Source organism: Passer domesticus, chromosome 15 (assembly GCF_036417665.1).
Source record: "Passer domesticus isolate bPasDom1 chromosome 15, bPasDom1.hap1, whole genome shotgun sequence".
Taxonomy (NCBI): domain Eukaryota; kingdom Metazoa; phylum Chordata; class Aves; order Passeriformes; family Passeridae; genus Passer; species Passer domesticus.
Genome location: NC_087488.1, coordinates 1,805,537 through 1,825,827, shown reverse-complemented (window position 1 = coordinate 1,825,827; position 20,291 = coordinate 1,805,537). Strand labels below are relative to the sequence as shown.

The 20,291-nt window shown below is 48.6% G+C and overlaps 1 protein-coding gene across 3 annotated transcripts in view; it reads left to right on the top strand.

The window, feature by feature from the left end:
• The first annotated feature begins 1,810 nt into the window (after positions 1 to 1,810).
• The window catches only part of PIGQ (phosphatidylinositol glycan anchor biosynthesis class Q), a 37,711-nt gene continuing 19,230 nt past the window's right edge, over positions 1,811 to 20,291 (top strand). Inside the window, exons 1-5 of one of the 3 annotated variants that reach the window (XM_064389804.1) lie at positions 1,811 to 2,005; positions 5,044 to 5,734; positions 11,285 to 11,416; positions 12,968 to 13,088; positions 19,493 to 19,619. In XM_064389804.1, the coding sequence (XP_064245874.1) occupies positions 5,070 to 5,734; positions 11,285 to 11,416; positions 12,968 to 13,088; positions 19,493 to 19,619 (1,045 nt within the window). In that variant the 5' untranslated portion in view covers positions 1,811 to 2,005; positions 5,044 to 5,069. Of the gene's footprint in view, positions 2,006 to 2,117; positions 4,885 to 5,043; positions 5,735 to 11,284; positions 11,417 to 12,967; positions 13,089 to 19,492; positions 19,620 to 20,291 lie in introns of those variants that run through there. The other 2 variants (XM_064389802.1, XM_064389803.1) reach the window with 2 other exon arrangements.

Below are 20,291 nucleotides of genomic sequence, written 5' to 3'. Positions count from 1 at the left end.
TCTGCTGGTGTGCTGAGAGCTCCACTGCTCTCACAGATTCCTGTAATGGAATAATGGAATGGTTTGGATTGGGAAGGACTGTAAAGACCATTTCAGAGACACCTTCCACTGTCCCAGGTTCCTTCAAGCCCTGCCCAACCTGGCCTTGGACATTTCCAGGGATGTGACATTGCCCCAGACCTGACTGCTTGATGGCCCCCAGCTTCTCCAGAGCTAAATCAGCTCTGGACTCACCACAGTATGTAAAGGATCACCCAGCTACTCAGAATTGGCCTTGCACTGGTGCCTCGGCAAACTTGTTATCACGACACCCTTGATTCCTTGTGTGTTTTCCAAAGCTGATATAAATATTTCTCCTCTCTCCATGCAATTTTGATGTGCCATGGTTCCATCTTCCTGATGCCAGAGCATGACCGGAGGGGCAAGGCCATGCTAGAAGTCCATCCTCTGTCACAGAATCATAGAATCACACAATGGTTTGGATTGGGTCCTTAAAGATCACCTAGATCTACACCCTGACATAACTAGGGACACCTTCCACTAGATCAGGTTGCTCCAAGCCCTGTCCAGCCTGGCATGATTGAGCCAACTGGTCTGTCCTAATTCATTCTCAGGCTATTAGGGAGCGTTTTGCAATCAGAGAACGGCACACTGGGTCTGCAGCAGACTTCAGGAAAAGGGTAAGATGTTCTGTGCTGCATTCCTGACCTCTACAGGGAAGCAACAACCACTACATGGAGTAAATTCCATATGGAATTGTGGAACTCCTCACACTGCCCCACGTCCTGGGGTGGAAGCTGCCCTGTTGTCCTCCGGAGAGAAGGGCTCAGCGCCACATCCTCTGCCTTTATCGGCAGGGGCCAGGGAAGGCGGGCAGGGTGTGCCGGCACAGGGACGGGCGTTCTCCTCTCCCCGCTCCAGCGCTCGGTGTGGGCACAGAGCTTAACAACTCCTCGGTCTCTGCTGATGTCCTAGACCCAAGTCACTGCCTCTCATCCCAAATGATCCCTGGAGAGGGCCTTGCTCCCTTCTGGCCCTGGAACAGGCACTGAACACAGCAGACACCCCGTGGGGCTCTCCAGGACCCCTCTCCCTGCAGAGTGAGCAAAGCAGGGACTGGGGCTGCATGGTGTGCAGGAGCAGCCTGTCCCACCCCAGGAAGCTGAGCTCCCTCCCACAAGAAATAATCTCCCCCATCTTATTTCCAATTCTGTAGCATCCAACAACTAAACTAAAACCCCAAACATTTATCTAGCTCACCCCCACTTTGCACCTGCTCTCCCTTTCCATGTGGGACCCTCTCATGCTGCCCAGCCTCTTCCCAGGCTCACTGGCCCAAGCCCACTGCCGGATCACAGGACAAAGCTCTTGGGCACCCGTGGGCACCCGTGGGCACCCGTGGGCCTCTGCTGGGCCAGGCATCCCCTGAGGCGCTCAAGATGGGTGTCAAGAGGGTCCCATCAGCACAGCCTAGTGGGATGGGGAACAGCAGGGTTCCCTGAGGAAAGCTGAGTCCTTGGACTTTGGGGATGAGGGCAGTGGGGTCCCACATGGAAAGGTGCCTGGCCTGTGGGGTGAGTGACAGCAGGCTCCTGTGAGAACAGCGGGGCCCCTCCATTTTGGGAACAGAGGACAGCGGGGTCCTGCGAGGCCAGGTGAGCCCCTGGCCTGAGGGGATGCAGCCAACAGTGTCCCGTGAGCACAGCGGAGACCCTGGCTCCGCTCCAGGCGGGCGGTGGCAGGGCGGGAGGGGGGCACCGCCGCTCCTTATCGCGCCGCTCAGGCGGCCCCGCCGCTCTCGGGGCCCGCGGGAAGGCGCCGGGACGAGCCTGGGGAGCGGCGCTGCCGGGAGCGGGGCCGGCGGGGCCCGACAGGCCGGGAGCGGGGAGCCGGGGCACCGCGGAACGCGGGCGGCGGGCGGCGGCGCCGGCCGGGCCCGTCCCGCTGCACGGCCCGGCGGCGTCTCCGAGCAACCGCGGGCGGAAGCGGCGGAGCGGAGCGGGCGGTAGGAGCGGGGCGGGCCGGGCCGGGCGCGGGGCCTGCGCGGGCACCGGGGAGCCCTCGCCGGGCCGGGGGCAGCGCCGGGCCCCTCGCGATCCTGAGGGGCTGGAGCGTGTCCAGGGAAGGGAACAGAGCTGGGAAGGGGCTGGAGCACCAGGAGGGGCTGAGGGAGCTGGAAAGGGGCTCAGCCTGGAGAAAAGGAGGCTCAGGGGGGACCTTGTCGCTCTGCACAGCTCCTGACAGGAGGGGACAGCCGGGAGGGTTGGGCTCTGCTCCCAGGGAACAGGACAGGACAAGGGGAAACGGCCTCAAGCTGTGCCAGGAGAGATTTAATTTATATATAGATAGGATAGATGGGCAAATTTCTTCACACAAAGCATGGTCAGGCACGGTCACAGGCTGCTTGGGGCAGTGGTGGAATGCCAGCCCTGGAAGTGTTCAAAAAGCTGCGTGCATGTGGCACTCGAGGGCATGGTTTAGTGGTGGTGCCGGGGGAATGACTGGACTTGGTGGTTTTAGAGGACTATTCCAACCTTTACAATCCCACAGTTCTATGATTCTTTAGATCCTGGCCCTAACCTCCTGCAAGGATGGTAGGATGCTCAGGTGTGGGTCTGCAATGGGATCAGTGCCCCTTGGCACCCTGTGGCCATAGGACAGCCTCTGGGGTGAGACCATGGCCACATCCCACCATTCACCTTTGCTTTTCTAACAAAAATTCTGGAATTAATCAGCCCTGGGGTCCTGTATTCATTTGTTGGTTTCATTAACACATTTTAGGTGGTATTTATTTTGTTCATTTTAGTGACCTGAGATCATTGCATTGGTGCTGTCAGGGAAAGGTGGATGTTTTCAGCAGAAATAGGTGATTTTAGGCACTTGATGAACAGAGACTGCATGAACAATGCTAAGATTTTTCTGTTAAAATTAGCAGCAGTGAAGCAGTTGACTGTGATGACATTTGATATTTCAGTCTGTTGAAATGAATAAGGTAGATGCATGACAAGTCATGGATTTGGGAATATGAGAACATTAACATAACAATAGTTGATCAGCCGGGTTTTCAACTATCAAGATATTTTGTACAGCCTGAAAGTCTTATCAGAATCTTCTCTGCCATGTTTCAAGCAGCCAAAGGGTAGATCATTTGACCTGAGCTATAGCCAGAGGAGATGGGTGCATAAAACTATGTCAATTTAAAAAGCTGGGGAAGGTGTAAGAGGAAAAACTCACAAACTAGACAAGATTAGGATGACAAGTATTTCTACTCCATAAGAAGTTTTCCCAGAGGATTGTGGCTATCTTTAAAAACAATCTCAGTGAGAAATAGGTGTGTGTATGAAGAGTCAGTTGACAATTCCTCTCTGCAATGTCCAGTGGATGGACAGACCTTTAGGGACAGCTGTGCATGGACACTGAGAATGTCTTGTAGCAATACTCATAACAACTCTCCCTCTTTCAATGGAAAAAACATCATGGGGCTGTCTTGGATCTTTTTCCTTGGACTGAGTTTTCCCTTTTACTGCAAAACTGCAAAGTGCATCTCAAGGCTTCCCTGTCCCGAGGGATTTTGTTGGCAGTGTGGTGCTGGAAGCACAGTGTTTGCAGGTCCTGAACACAGCCAGCACTGGCCCTCGCTGCTCCAGAGATCCTCCAACCCCCAGCAAGATCTGGAGGCCACAGAGGGACATCATTTCTCCTTCTTTGACCAGAGGGATAACCTCAGAGACCTGGAGTCTGTGAGGAAGCAGGATCTCAGAAGAATGATAGAACAGTTTGACATGGAAAGGACCTTACAGACCATCTCGTTCCACCCCCTGCCACGGGCAGGGACACCTTCCACTGTCCCAGGGTGCTCCAAGCCCCATCCAATCCGGCCTTGGACACTTCCAGGGATGGGGGTCCACAATTCCCCAGATTACCCCAGTGTGAGTGATGAACCCCAGTGGTTATTCACTCCCCATAACTGCTCCTCCATCCCTCTGTGCTGTAGGAAATTCCCAGGTGCTGAGCTTTACTGGCTCAGCTCTCCTAAGGGAGAGGAAAAAGCCACCAGGCCCTTCCCGCTGCGCATCCTCTCCATGCTGTAAATACCCTCTGTGTTCCCTTTCCAACTGACTGGTCCCTTGCAGAGGAGCAGCCTCGGGGGCCTGCGGAGTTCCACATCCCTAACAAAGCACTGAAGGACAGGAAAGGACAGCGGGAGCCGGATGCTGCCTGTTCTGCACCAGCGCCCTCCTTACTCCAATTATATTCCTGTTAGAAACCTCCACCTTATTTAAAGAGACACTGTCAACTGCCTCAGAGCTCCTTTCTGGAAAAGTCTCCCAAGGCCATTGAGATGTGTTCTTAATGATGGGGAGAAAAGCACTAAAGATAAAGAGCACTGATAAAATAGAGGTGCTTCTAATTTTTTAGGCTGTTGAATCTAATGAATTAAAACTACTTCACTTAATCACTGTAGTCCCTTCTGTCAAAATTATCGTCTCAGTTTCCAGATGAGAGGAGTGAGGCAGGAGGAGCTGAGTGATGGGATCAAGGTTGCTCTGTGAGTTTGCTGCAGAGCTCTGGGTTGTAAGGTGGTAAAGAGACTGAATAGCATGAACCAGTGTTTGAGTGTTGGTAGCAGCAGGAAATACTCCCCAGAGGCACCACGGTGGGTTATGATGTAGTCCCTTCTCTGGGAGGTGCTCCAGCACATCCAGTGTGGATCCAAGATCTAAGGCTGGGTGAATGCCAGATCTTGGCTGGTGTGGTGGGCTGTGCCTATCTGTGTACCACCATGAAAGACCTTTCCAGGACTGGGAGAAGGGCTTTACTGGGAAACTCCAGGCTCACCTTCCCTCACTTCAAAGACTGCAGATCATCAGGAACCTCCTGAATGTGTGTATGGCTGTTGGCTGTCACTAATGTCATTATTCATGTAGTTAGGCTTAGTGTTTTCAAACATGCTTAGTTCTCCTCTCTGGTGGCTTTGGCCAGCTCAGATTTTCCTTGCGTTTAATCACCATCCTCAAGTTTAATTTTTGTGTTTATTGACAGGTTTACATCCCTGCAGGGTCGCTGCCATGGTACTGAAGGTGTTCTTTCCATCGTGCTGCTCCTCAGCAGACAGTGGCATTCTGATCGGCCGCTGGATCTCCGAGCAGAACTCTGCTGTCATCCTTGCTGTGGTACACTTCCCCTTTATCCCTGTGCAGGTGAAGCAGTACCTTGGGGAAGTTCAGCGCGTGACTAAAGTCAGTGTTTCTGTGCTTGGCTCATGGAGCAATAGCAAACAGGGCAAAGAAGAGAGTCTCAGTGAGTTCTTGGAAGACCTTGGGACCATATTCTGCCACAAGCCATGGATCCAGATAAGCAAAGAGGGAGACAGCAAATTCTGGAGCTGTTCTATCCTTCAGAAACACTCCGAGAACCCTCAGGAGGAAGAAATCATCTTGGTGTACTATGACCAGCGCAAGGTTATGCTTTCCCATCTGCACCCCCCTTTGGACACAGCTGGCCAGAGGGCAGAGGACACCTCAAAGCTCTCGGCCATCTTTGACACAGTAGCCAGGAGCCAGGTCCTGTTCATGACAGACAGGTACGACGAGGGGCCCATCAAGCTGACCCACTGGCAGTCAGATGGGGTGGAGGCCAGTATCATCGTGGAGCTGCTGAAGCAGGCCTCTGTGCCTGCCTGCATGCTACTGACATTCCTGCTCTCACTGGTCTCTGGGATCTGCAGGAGCAGGTAGGTGATGTGACATCACCCAGCTTGTTTTGCCTGGAAATGTAATTTGTGTTTAGGCATTGCGGGATTACTGCTAAACCCCACTGAGAAATGTGATACAGAACTGTTCTGTTGGAAATAGGCTGCTGCAAGAGATCCTGTTGGAGTGGAACTCCAACAGGAAAACACAAGGCCAAAGGCTCCTTCAGAGCTCTTTGTGGAGCTGGAAGATTTTCTGGGGAGGCATTCATGTCCTCTCCATTTGCAGCAGGGATAGTTCAGCCCTGCTTCAGTTTCATCACAGGTGAAACAAAACAGTGGATTTCCAGCTATTCTATGGCTGACAGAATGACGTGAGGCTCTTCTTAGTCTCCATTGCTGGGGACTCCTCCCTGTTTGCTGTGAGTCCCTCTGCAGCTGTGAAACATCAGCAAATACTGTTTCTAAATCCATCCTCTCTCCAAGAAACTGTGGTGCTGCAACCTTGGCACTTTATGGAAGTTTAGAGGGATTGCTGCTCAGCCTGAATCCTTGGTGAAATCCTGTTCTCACAACTGTGAGCTTGAATAGGATGCTCCAAATGTAACACGTAGCAAGTGCTTGGACTGAAAGCTAATTCTGAGCAGATTTGCAGGGAAGAAACTTAGAATCATGGAATAATTTACCTTGGAAAGGCCCTCTAAGATCATCGAGTCCAGCCATTAACCCAGCACTGCCAAGGCCACCACTAACCCATGTTTCCAAGTGCCTTTGAATACTTGCAGGGATGGTGATTTCACCACTGCAGCTGCCTGGAGAGGTTGTGACAGAGAGGAGAGTGGAGTTCTGGTTCTAAGCTGCAAGAAGACAGTGTAATTGATGAAATTTTGATAACAGCTACTACTGTATTCATTGATAAATCTTTTTAAGTAAAGTCTAAAGGAATGGAGGTATTTAACAGGTTTCCAGCTGTGTGATACAGTTGTAAAAGAATAACAGTGAAACTCTTCCCATGCAAAGATTTTCTGAGCAGTTGGCTTACACAGTCTGGTACACAAAGGAAAAACAGTCCAATTTTGAATTATTGGAAGAGATTGAGATTCAAGCCTGATATCATCAAGGACCCCTGTGTCCTGGGACTGCTCTGTAGATACTGTGTGTTACAGGTTCTTAATGGTGATTGTCACAGCTTTGTGGCTGGGCAGAAGATTTGGAGTCAGCTCCAAAGGTCCTTTTTTTGTCTGTGTGCCACCACCACCAGACAGGATGATTTTTCTTTTCTGCACTGGCACTTGGTCTCACTTGGTCCCACCTCAGCTGGTGCCAGGATTCAGGCCAGGTATGGAATCAGGTTAAGCTCAAGCCTTGCTGGCATCCAGTTGCAGTCTGCAGTCTAAACATAAGTTGGGAGCTCAAGCTCAGCTGGCAGATTGGGCCCAGATAGCTGCTACCCTGCATCTCAGGAATTCTGACTTCATCTTTTCCTAGGGCCAGGATAGATGTTTTGAGGTAGAGCAGCAGCCAGCTGTACCTGGCAGCAGGCAGAATGCAAGGCTTGCTGTGCATAAACCTACACTGAGCCTGTCCTTAGCCTTGGGAGGCAGAGCTTTCTCTCTCCTTGTTTTATTTACCCACAGTATCAACTTTATATTTAGTTATCTCCTATGTGTTTTAACACTTCAGTCTTGGAGAGCAGAGATTAGTACCTGGCTTTATAACAAGTCTCCTGCTTGACCTTCTAAGTAATTTCAAGGAGTTTGGTTCCATTTTGTACCACATGATGTGTGGTACAACTTCCTTCATGCCAACATACTCGAGGCAGAGAGGGTTCAAGATGTCATGTGCAGGTGTCCTTCCAGTCCCCTCCTCCCCATGCTGGGACAGGACATCCCATAAAATAATATTTACTGGTTTTTTTCTCCTTCAGGTCACAGGACTTCTTTCTTTCTGTTTTTTGTGATGTTAAGGGATAGTCAGCTTTGAAAGGCTAAAGAAAGAGATCAGCAATGTCCTCTCAGGCTGGGGAGGCTTGGGGATTTTTGGATACGCCCCTGTTGTGTATTTGCACAGGAGAAGCAGGGCAGCAGTGTTGGAAATCTCAGGGAGTGAGTCGCTGCCATCCCTCCAGGCTCACCCCGTGTTCCCAGGTCCTGCACATCCTGAATTAAGGCATTTCTTCAGCACCACCATGTGCTAAGGGGTGGCCATTGCGATTCTGCTCCAGAGGAACTTGGGGGCAGCATTCCCATTATCCCTGAAGGTCTCTGCTTCTGGGGATGTTAGGATGTTTTAGTCTTAAGGCAATAAATTCCATGTGCTTGTTTTAAAAGAAGTTTGTTTATAAGCCCTCCAATTCCTCATTCAAAGGGAGGCACTGCTCCTGCAGTTTCTAGCAAGGAGCAAGAAAACACTCATGAGTTCTGGTTAATGGAGCTTAATATTTGCATGTGATCCAGATTTGGAAAGATTGCTTTTCATTTGATATCTGAAAATTCCCCTCTCACTCTTGGGAAAAAACTGAATTGGAAAATCAAGACTTACTCATGGAGGCTATGTTAATTTATTGCAAAAATTCCATATATTTGGAAATACCCCAAAGATCTCCTGCTGCTTAAATAATGCAATGACACAACATCACTGGATTTTTGTTGTTTTTTTTTTATCTGGTTGGTTTTCCATTGAAGTTCTGAAAATGGTTCTATATACTGTGTTGTAAACAAGTGGGAGTATTTCTGGCAATGCACAGTCGATGTGCAAAGGGGTAGGAGACCACGCAAGGAATATTTTTTTGCCTTCTTCTCAGTCCTCACAGAGAGGAGAGTTCCCATAGCACATCTTGCAGCTGCTCTATTGAGCTTTTTGCAGTATGTATTTTTATTTCAGAAAGTACGTGTATTTCTTTCCTTTCCAAAGAAAGTATGTGAGTGCAATAGAGGTTGTGCTTGAGGTGGTGGGTGAAAAGGGGGTCACTTGTAGCACAGACAAGAACATCCCTCTGATGTGTTTTTGGCCCCATGTTGTCCAGTTGAGGAGCTGAACCATTGCTGCACAATGTTTTGGTGCTCTGAGGATGAGGCTGCTTTGGAAATCATTCCCACTTGTGCAAGGCATTTCTCAGGCAGACCACAGCAGCCTGTCCTTTCTCTTGGCAGAGGTGTCAGACTGGGGGTGACCCAGGGGCTGGCTGCCTCCAGCTTGAGGAGCAGCCATGGATGGTGAGAGACACCCACTGCTGAGAGAGGATGGGACCATCACCCACTGAGTGTGTAGTGTGGCACAGGTCCCAGAGCTGCTGCTTTCTGCCTGAGCTGACAGGGTCTGGCAGCTGGTGTTTGACCCATAATTCTTCACCTTCAGCCATCTGTACATAATCCCACAGGTAGAGCGTTCCTCCTTCCCCTTCTTTACATTTCAAGTGCAATTCTCTGCTCAAGTCAAGTTTTGCCACACCAGAGTTTGTAACCACTGAGCTGGGGCGTAATTGGAAGGGAAAACTCATCTGCTCTGGTGTCTTGGTGAATCTGTGAGCCCAGGTGTGTATGATCAGTGGCCAGATCAGTCACCCCCTCTCCCTCCCCTGCACGGTGCTCTTTTCTCCACCGCCTCAGCTCCCTCCTCCTGACAAGTCAGCTGAGGAACAGTGCATTCATTTGTCTCCAAGGTGGGAGGCTGTAGCGCAGAGCTGAGTAACTTGGAGACCTCAAATTAAGAATGATTCACAGTACACTGCGTGTGTTTCAAACCCAATGTGTCTGAAATTTGAATGGGGAGGGAGGGGGAAGAGGGGGACTTCAACTGACTCGGCTCCTTCAGCTGACAAACGATGCACAAAGTGGGGTTCAAAGGACTCAGGAGGGTGCGGGGAGGAAAGGGACAGCAGCCCCAGGGAACCGAGCAGGGTTTGGAGGAGCTGTATTCTTGTGATTGGTGTGAATTGTATAAATAGCAGTGAGCACCCCATCCTGGCCAGTCATGGAGGCATGTGCTGCTGGGCATGGGCTGGCATGCTGCAGGTGGAATCCGTGGAAGGCACGCACAGTTTGCAGGGACATCCATGTCCAGGCCATGCTCAGTAATGATCCATGCAGCTGTGCAATTTCCAGAGTGAAGCAGGATTCAAGGAATAATGGTATTGTGTGAAATTAATGTAACCTGAAAAACCGTGACAAAGCAGCACAGAAGAGTAGATGAAGTGACTAAAAATGACCATGGATTCCTGGACCTGTAACAAAAAACAGTAAAACACTGTGAAAATACTGTAACAACTGCACTGGCTGGTGCAGTGTACTCTTGTGTACAGGAGAGAAGTGATCCAAATTCCGTCCACATCAGAATTTATCCCCCAAACCAAACCTGGTGGCCTGTGTTGCTGTGGGTTCTGTGACCAACCTGCTCCCAGTACTGTGTCACTTCAGCCTGCACAAATCACCAACGGTCCTTGTTTTATAGGTTGTGCGGTAATAAAAGTAACTCCCCAAAATAATTGAGCATCATTTTGTACTTTTCTTCTGAGTCATAAGAAAAGAACCTTGTGACTGTTTCCTCCCCAACAGGCCTAATGTGGATGTTAACTTTGAAACCTAATTAAATGCTAAATGTTATCTACATAATACTGGTCACTGCAGAGCAGTGGAGAGAAGGTAGAAGTGAAGACCCTGAAAAAAGAATTTGGAAGTAATAAAGAAAAAAAAAAAAAGGAGAGAAGAAGTGGAAGAAAAAATAAAAGGGAGGGGAAGGGACATAAACTGCATGTAGGGCACAGCTGTTTGTTATACCAAGCTCATACCACACAGAGACTTGTGATCACCTCTGCTCTGGAGCCAGGCTGGGAGAGCTGGAGAGGTTCACCTGGAGAGCTGAAGGCTCTGGGGGGACCTTTGAGTCCCTTCCAAATGCCTAAAGGGGCTCCAAAAGAACTGCAAAGGGACTTTGAACAAGAGATGGAGGGAAAGGACAAGGGGGAATGGCTTCCCACTGCCAGAGGGATATTGGGAAGGAATTGTTCCTTGTGAGGGTGGGCAGGCCCTGGCATAGGATGCCCAGAGCAGCTGTGGCTGCCCCTGGATCCCTGGCAGTGCCCAAGGCCAGGCTGGATGGGATTTGCAGCTACCTGGGCTAGTGGAAGGTGTCCCTGCCCATGGCAGGGGGGTGGAATGAGATGAGCCTTAAGGTCCCTTCCAACCCAACCCATTCCATGATCTGTGATGAGTTACACTGTGGTTTGTGCAGCAGTTACACTGTTTTGTATTGTGGCACTGAATAACTTGACTCTGCTCTCCTGGAGACTGGAGCATTGTGCAAGCCCAGTGATGTATCCAAAAGCAGAGTTTGGAATGAGGATTGCCTTGTGGCTTCCTTGGAAGAGTGAGATGTGGTTTGACAGAGTGCAAATGAGAGCTTGGGTTGTCTGCATGTCTTGGTCTGGCAAGGCTGCCTTAATTCTGTTAACCTTTCCGAGAGCCATTAACTTCTAATCACCAGCTCAGGTTGCACAACCTTAGGTTCACACTGACTCTTTTGCATGGATGTTGGATGCTGGCCTGCCTGCTGCATGGCAAAGGCAAGAGGAGACATTCCCATGTGTTTCTGCAGGGTGCTGAAGTTTTGGCCTTTGTCTTTCTTGTGGAGCAAACTCTCAACTTGTGAGCAGCTGGGGCATCGCCTGCAGCACCTCCAGATCATCAGCAGCAACAAGAAGGCTCAAAACCAAAATCAGCTGATGAGGTATGGAGTACATGTAAAGTTAGGTGTGTCTTGGCTCTATTCCTGTCACCTGTGGAAAACCCAAACCATGAATCCCATGCCTGGACAGCACTAGGTCCTCACTGCACCCTATCATGTTGCTATATTCCCTGCTAGTTTGCATATCTTTACTCTGCACTGTATTCATATGCATATATATTTGTATTTTTATGTGTTAATGATGCCTTTTGCCAGATACCTGCCTTTTTCCCTAGCTCAGGAAAGGCAACTGGGATATTGCACCCCAAAAGCTTATGCTGCACCCATGTGTGAGTGCTTTGCTGTCACTACTCCCACAGGCTCGTTGCTTTCACATGTGCTGCTGTCAACCACAGCCATCCATCAGTGTTCAGTGGCACTTTCCATAAGAGCAGAAAGGTTTAAATGCTCCCCTTTTTCACCTACTCTTTTGGGGAAGCTTTTTGTGCAGAAACTGCAGACCAGAGACTCCACTTACGCTGTTAGAACAGAAACAAAGTGTAAGAGAAAAAGCAAACATGCAGCACAGTGAGAGGAACAGAGCAGAGATCTGAGACAGATATTGGATGCCCTACAGCTCTTCCACAGCCAGTCTTGTTCTGTGTGGTTCTCTGATCCTGCAGTAATAGACTCCCAGGGAACACTTAAAATAGATTAACAGATTTGAAGGCCAAAAGTAACTATGATTGTTCAATCTGATTCCTGAATAACTCACGTCATGGAATTCCATTCAGAAACTCTAGTGAGGAAGGGGCAGCTCAGCAGCCCTTCTGGGTTTGTGTATGAACCCAAAACCACTATTTATTGCCTTGTCTGGGAAAGCCATCTGATCTCAGTGTGGATGTGCCAAGTGCTGCTGCCCTTTCTACTGGTAATTGGTAAATCCCCCGAGTGTGTATATACCTTTCTGTCTTAACATTCCTTTTTGTAGCTTCAATCCCCTCTTTGCTCCCTACTAAGGAAGGTTTTGTGGGGTGGCAGGCTCTGAGTGGCTCTGAGTTTGGAATCATGGTAATGCAGAATATCCTGAGTGGGAAGGGAGCCACAAGGATCATCCAGCCCAGCTCCTGTCCCTGCACAGACACCCCAACAATCCCACCCTGGGCATCCCTGGCAGTGCTGTCCAAACACTCCTGGAGCTCTGGCAGCCTCGGGGCTGTGCCCATTCCCTGGGGAGCCTGGGCAGTGCCCAGCACCCTCTGGGGAATGAACCTTTTCTGATCTCCAACCTGACCCTGCCCTGGCATAGCTCCAGCCGTTCCTTTGGGTCCTGTCCCTGGTAACAGATCAGAGCTGCTCCTCAGGAGAGAGCTGTAAACAGCTGTGAGGTCTCCCCTCAGTCTTCCCTTCTCCAGGCTGAGCAAACCTCTCCTGTGCTTGGCTACAGAAGGAGCAGCACACCAATGGAAGTGAAAAGATTCCAAAATTGTTCCTCTTCAGTGTCCTGGTGTCCCTGGGACATTTAAGGTGCTACATAAGCGAAGCCAACAACTGTCATTGAAACATTAAACACTGTCCTTCCTTTAACTCTGTTTGTCTCTACCCTGCCTGCAGGAAAGCCAACATCTTTGTGTCTCTGCTGATTGATGTGGCCCTGGGGATACTGCTGATTTCGTGGCTGTACAGGAAGAACCGCATTGGTCACCTTGCTGACACTCTCATCCCTGTGGCTGATGTAAGTCTGGCCCAATCTGATCCCCTTTCACCTGCTCTGGGTTGGTTGTTAAGGAGGCAGTGCCTCTCACACAAGCTTTCAGAGAGACCTGTCTGAAGTCATGCAAATTAGGTCTCCTCAAGAACAGTGAAATCTTCAAATTAAGCCTGTTGGGGCTGCTCAAAAGAAACTCAGCTCTGCTTTGCATATGCTGTGAATAGTAATTAGATGTTTATGGGAGGATTCCTCGAGCTTCTAAAGGAACAATTATGGCTTGGACAGAGCTCTGCAGCTGCAGGTTGGGTGGTTATGGAGCCATAGTGCTTTTTTTTTTTTTCTTTTTTTTCCTGGAGTCAACAGAAAGTGTCCTCAAGTTGTTGCTATATGGGTTGTTCATGGTGAAAAAAAAAGCTGTAACCTGGGTTGAGCCTGATCAACTGCTGGAAAGTCAAATATGATAAGCAGTGCAGCTGTGCTTCTGGAAGGAGTTTCATGGGGAAGTCCAAAGGCTTTTCTGGTCAGGAAGCAAACACCTGAAATCCTGCCTAAGAGCTCTGGGATATGGCTAAATTAGGAAAACCTGCTGTGTGTTGTGATTTTCTTAAACATAACTCCTCTTGCCCACTGAGATCCCTCAACATCAGCAGAAATTCACGGATAGAAAGAATGACTCACACTGTCCTGCTCTTCTGGTGGTTCATTTTAGGTACAGAGCTCCAGTGTATCTGTTTAGTGGCAGTAAGGAACATATAATATACTTCAGAGGCTGGAGACCAGACTACTAATCTGAGGTCAGCTCTCTTTTAAGAGCTTCTGTGTCTTGGGATTACATGTGCAGCCAATTTTGAGCCCTGCCATGCAGCTGCACAGCCTAATCCTTTCTCTGCCCACTTTTCTTTCATTTCTGCATGAGTCTTTCCATTGGTTTCTTTCTACCAGCTGGAGAATGTCTTCTCTCTGCTCTTTCTCCAGCTTCTTGGTTGGGAAGAATTTTATTTTGATCAGAGAATTCCAGCAGTGGTTTATTTTTCCTACTTATGCTGCATTTCCTGGGAAGACCTCACATTTCCCTTGATGATGATCTTTTTGGTCCATGTCTAACTCCTTAATTATTGCAAGGTCTCTGATCATTCTTGTACATGCTGGACTTTCAGAAAGCATGTATGGATTGTCCAGCATAGCTGTGGATCAGGACTGTTGCTGGTTTTCTTAGCTTTCATAGTCGAACTTTTAAGGACAGCATGCATGCTGTAGACACTACTCAGCAGCAGTGGTGACTAGGGAGAACCACATTTGTTGCAGGACTCTTGGTCTTGTGCTTGAGCTATACACTGCAAATATTCTTCTAAGCCTTATTCCTACATCTTTTCCCTTACAGATATTTCAGCTGAAGAAGTTTAAGTTCTCTAGAGCTCTCCCTTTGGGGTTACTGGAAGTGCCCAACTCTCAGAAATCTGATTTCTTAACAAGTCTGCAGGGAAGTGGCTTTGGCTGCATTCCTGGTTGCACAGGTGGCTCCGGGAGGGATTCCATCTGCCCGGTGTCTTGGGCAGATGGACGCTCTCCGTGCTCAAGGTGTGTCCAGCCCCAGCACCTGTCCTGGACAGGCTTTCTTGTGAGGGTTGCTTGTTTGTTCCTCTTTCAGTAATTTAGCTCATCTGTCACTCAACTTTTGCATCACAGTGACAGCTATCTTCACCAAGTCTCCTCCGTGTGTGGACTCTGTTACCTGGCTATCACCAGGAGCTGTTTGCTTTCCTTCCTGGAAGTGCTGACTCCTCCATATCTGGGGGGGGCTGATAGCCAGTCAGTGCCTTGCTTCCCTGTTTTTCCAGGCTTATCAGTTCAGGCCATTCACAACTCTTCTTTTTTCCAGCCTTACTTTCTTCGTTCAGGCATATGAGATTGTGGACATAAAATCGTTTAGAGTCTTTTTACTCCCTTTGCTGGGCATTGATTTATATGCATTATGTGCAGGCCTTAAAAAATGCAGATCTGAGTGATCCCAAAATATACCAATGACTTCAGCATGTGGTGTACAAGCCAGCACCACTTCTTTTCCAGTATGACAGCAAAATCTCCCCTCAGCCATTCAGCAGTAGGTTTCCTCTCTGCTGCTGAGTGTCCATCTGGTCTGCATTATTCCCATCACTGGGCTTTCTCAAGTGCTTGTGTTTGCCAAGTTCAGTAACTCAGCATTCCCTGTGTGCAGAGAGCCCCTGTTCCTTCCCTAACACTCTTCTGCTTTGAGCTGTGCCCAGATATGCTGATGGCATTGACCCTACACCTCTGTGTCTGTTGATAAATAGAACATTGGATATCTCATTTGCCCCAGGGGGTGCTGGGCACTGCCCAGGCTCCCCAGGGAATAGTCACAGCTCCAAGGCCACCAGAGCTCCAGGAGTGCTGGGAAAATGATCTCAGGGATGCCCAGGGTGGGATTGTTGGGGTGTCTGTGCAGGGACAGGATCTGGACTGGATGACCCTGGTGGCTCCCTTCCCACTCAGGATATTCCATGTTGCTATTATAATAAGGTTGTTATGTATAATAAGGCCATATACATAACCTCACTTTAACATTATTGATTTTAATATTGACAGACTACCCTTATATAACACATAACCTTATTGGTTTGATTGATTGATTTTAACATTGACAAAATCCCAGCTGTGTGGGCCCTGGATACAGTGCCTGGGTTTTTTCCAGCCAGCATCTCTCTGGAAGGCAGCAGTGCAGGTGGGTGATTTTGACTCAGCACTGCCAGGGTCGCAAGCTCAGCCCGCTGCCAGGAGTTCAAGATATGTTCCCTGGCCATCCCTTGTCATCCTCTGATAAAATGGATTTCAGATCAGCACTTGGGTGGCAATTATTGATGCTGCACAAGACATCACTGAGTGCAGCTCCCACATTCCCAGCGTAGTGAGCTGTACTGTGCTGGCTGTAATAACAAGCTGCTTTTGTCACTCAGTGAGGCAGATGTGATTCAGAGACACCCAGGGAGTAACTGGCAAGGAGCTGTTAGGAAAGACTGATTTTTGAAGCAGGCTTTCAAATCCAAAAATGGAAAACTTCAATAATCTTCTCTCTGTAGGTGCCCTCACAACTCCCACCTTCCTCCTTCTCTTGATCCCACCAGGCTTCCCAATGGTTGTCCTTGCTTTTGCCTTCCACAAGACAACCTTCTGTCAGAAATACCTGACTCAAAGCTCTGCACTGGTTTTAAACAGAAATGCTTATAAACCATCTCCATTTTTTTTCCCTTTATCTCTTTTATCCTTGCTGATGTCTCTTTTTCCTAAGTTGCAATCTGTTTGAAACAGTTACATATTTATCATAGATTGTGCGTGCAAAAGCTTTACTGGGGCTGGGAGATAATTGGATGTATGCTCCTAGTCAGTCTTGTTCCACTGATCCATAAACAAAGCAAGCAGAGAGAGTGCTTCCTGAAAAATATTTTTAGATGTTAATTTATAAAATAGTGTATCTTAGGGCCCCAACCACCTGCAACAGACACAGGGCAGGTGTGTCTGACAGGGACAGCTTTGGCTCTGCATGCTCTGACTTGCACCAGATAGAGCCCTTAAAGTGGAAAAGACTTTTAGGATCACCAAGTGCAGCCATCAGCCCAGCACCACTGTGTTCACCACTAACCCCTGTCCACAAGGGCCCCCAGGCATGGGGGCTCCACCACTGCCCCAGGCAGCTGTGTCAGTGCCTGACCACCCTTTCAGTGAAGAAATTTTCTCAATATCCAATGTAAACCTCTTGTAGTGCAACTTGAAGCTGTTTCCCCTTGTCCTGTCCCTGTTCCCTGGGAGCACAGCCCGACCCCCCCAGCTGTCCCCTCCTGTCAGGGAGTTGTGCAGAGCCAGAAAGTCCCTCCTGAGCCTTCTTTTCTCCAGGCTGAGCCCCTTCCCCAGCTATTTCAGCTGCTTCTGATGCTCCAGCCCCTTCCCCAGCTCCACTCCCTGGAGCATCACAGTGCCCTGTGTGTCCTTCTCCAGCCATGTCACATCAGCATTCGTCCTCTGCACATGGAAACTAGGAAGAAGAGCATGACAGGAAAGAGAATATTTCCACAGTGAGCTCATCTAACCCTCGTTAGTACCAGTCTCTCTCCAGTTTGGTCATGTCCCAGCACCCTGTTATGAAACACTTCCAAACCACTGTATCTGATTTATTAATATGCCCACATTCAGTATTCATGACTGCAGGAGGAGAATCGGACTCACCGTCACCTTTCCTGATTCTACTTGCTATTGATCAGTCCTAAAATATCTGTCTGGAAAACAACCTGCAAGGTTATGCTTCAGGACTCTGTTTTGAGATGCCTTGCCCAGCTAAATAACAGCAAGGTAGGGCACCTTCCCAGGGCTACGTGCCCTGGCAGGGTTTAGCAGCACCTCTGGGACAGGCAGCCTCCAGAAATACTCCCTGCTAAAACTCAGCCTTGCTGAAGGACTGCTTTCAAACATTTAAATATTTCATTAAAATCCCCAAATGCTTTTTCTAAGTTACCAATCCAACACTTTAAATATTAAAACCAGTCTATTTATAAAGCAGCAAACGCTTCTCAGCCACAGAGGTGAGCTCCATGGGATCCAATCAGTCCTGACTTGCAGTGAGACAGACAGAAAAGGAAGGGAATAGAAGGACAAGCCTTTTGGAGAAGCTGAAAATGGAGCCATTAATTTTGCCACTGCATTAAAAGTAAATGTTTACAAACTCATTTTGCCAGGATCTGTTGGTTAATAAAAAAAACCTGAACCATTCCTTGGAAATATTTTTTCCATAGGGAACTTATACATGTGAATGATAAGGAAAGTAGGCTACAGTGCATCAGCTTTAGGGGGCATAGCTTGGTGGTTCTGCACGTGGGCAGTTTTCAGTGCCCTTCACTTGCGTGGCTGTAAGTGCAATTTTTGGAGAAAGAGGGCTTTTCCTCACAATCTCTGTCCATGTGGGACAGTGTAAGAGGTCACTTCTTCCAGATATTTTCTCCACCTGTTTGCTGAAGGTTATCAGCTCCCTCAGCTCAGAGCTTGGTAACTGGAGCTGAGCAATGGTTTCAGCTCAGGGGAGCAGGGCAGGTGTGAAGTTCTGAGGAGAAAAATCACCCAACTGCAAGGAGACTGTGGAGTAGTGGAGTGGAGAGAGAAAATCAATAAATAACACCAGCCTGGGCTGAAATCACCAGAAATGGTGAGTAACAGCCCTCAGTGAGGGGTCTGGAGCACACATTTGAGGTAGGGAAGAGCAAGCCCAGAGCTGTGATTTGGTTTCTTCTGCAGCAGTGAAGTGACAGCACATGGGCCTGGAGCAGGTCCAGGGAAGGGAACAGAGCTGGGAAGGGGCTGGAGCACCAGGAGAGGCTGGGGGAGCTGGGAAAGGGGCTCAGCCTGGAGAAAAGGAGGCTCAGGGGGGACCTTGTGGCTCTGCACAACTGCCTAACACGAGAGGGCAGCCAGGAAACATGGGACAGGACAAGAGGAAACCACTGCAAGTTTCATCAGGGGAGGTTTAAATTGGATATTGGGAAAATTCCTTTATGAAGAGGGTGGTCAGGCATTGGCACAGGTTGCCAAGGACAGCGGTGGAGTCACTGGAGGTGTTCAAAAAGCTGTGTGGGTGTGGCACTTGGGGATGTAGGTTAGTGGTGCACCTGGCAGTATTAGGTTCATAGGACTTGATGTTAGAAGGCTTTTCCAACCATAATGATTTTCTGAGTGATGTGGGGAGGACCTCCATGAGTGTTTTTCATCAGTGATTCCAAAGCTGCTTTGTTGCTGGGATGCCATGAGTACCCATGAAGCCTGCAGAGAGTGATAGGCAAGATCAGGGATATTGTCTAGTACACCACAAAGTATCAAGAGAGATGTGCATGAAATACATTTATGTAATTGTGTTTTCTACCCTTCTCTAAACAAGCACAGATTGTTCATAAAAATTAACTCTTTTTTGCCCATTAGTGCACTGCCTTCTTCCCCCCTTTTAAAATCCTAACAGCCTGCCCCAAACTCAGCTCTGACTTTTCACCTGACTGTCCCCAGAAGTGGATTTGTGCACCAGCATTTGCCATCTATTTCCAAAACCCTCCAAGACTCCCAACCCTCCAAAACTCCAAGAAATCCCACTGTGCAAGCCTTCCAGAGGTGGCCAGAGGTGACATAGTTCCATGATCCCAGTACAGAGACCACTGAAGCAATTCAGCTTCCTCTCAGCTGTTGTGTTTGACTCAGTAAGGAGTCAATAAAAGTGCATTTCTGATTTAGGTAGTTATCTGTAGAGCAGTTGTTTGGATTTTTTCACACTGGTTTGAAGGTTGTGGTAGAATACTTGAGGGGGCAGCAGTTACAGTGCACTGGCTCTGGTCAGTGTGATTACAGTCTTTTCTCTCCATGGCCTGGCTTCCTTGTGTTTGCAGCACGTGGCTGAAGAGCTGCAGGACCTGCTGCAGTGGCTGATGGGAGCACCAGCTGGACTGAAAATGAACCGAGCCTTGGATCAGGTTTTGGGCCGCTTCTTCCTTTATCACATCCATCTTTGGATCAGTAAGTGAAATTGTTTAACTTTCCAGCCTCCCTTTTCATCTCTTCCCTCTGAGTGTTTAATGTTTGCCTAGAGGTGAGTAATGAATCAAAATGCACTTCTGCAAGTACAGACTTGTCTGGGAGTCTTCCTGCTGTGGGAACTGAAGCCAAAGTTGGATTCCCACACAAGGAATTCATGCATATTAAATAAAGTGCTGGTATTGATGCTCTGCAAGAAGTGTGGATGCTGCTGGGGCTTAGTTCCTTGGTGTCACTGGTGGTGAGTGTCCAAGGGAAGGCACTGCTGTGAGGGCTCTTGTTGGGTTTCATGGTTTTTCCCATGTGAGAGGCAGCTCTTGGGATAGGGATGAAAAATGTGCAAGGATGCAAATGCTAGTCCTGTGCTATCACCAACTTCAGCTTAATGCAATTTTATTATTTCAGTTTCTTCCTTGAAATAACACACTCTTGTTATCCTTGATGGAGGAGTACAGGCATGATGGACATGAACTCCATAGTTATTTTACTGATTTACTTTGCTCATCAGTCAAGTATGGTCTTCTTTCTGTGACTATGCCCCACTTTGGTGATGAAAGAGACTGTTTGTCCATACTACTTTATTTTACAAAAGCCATATGAGGTGGCTTTTGTGGGAAGAGCAGAAAAACAGGAATGGTTGTAGTAAAGGTTGAT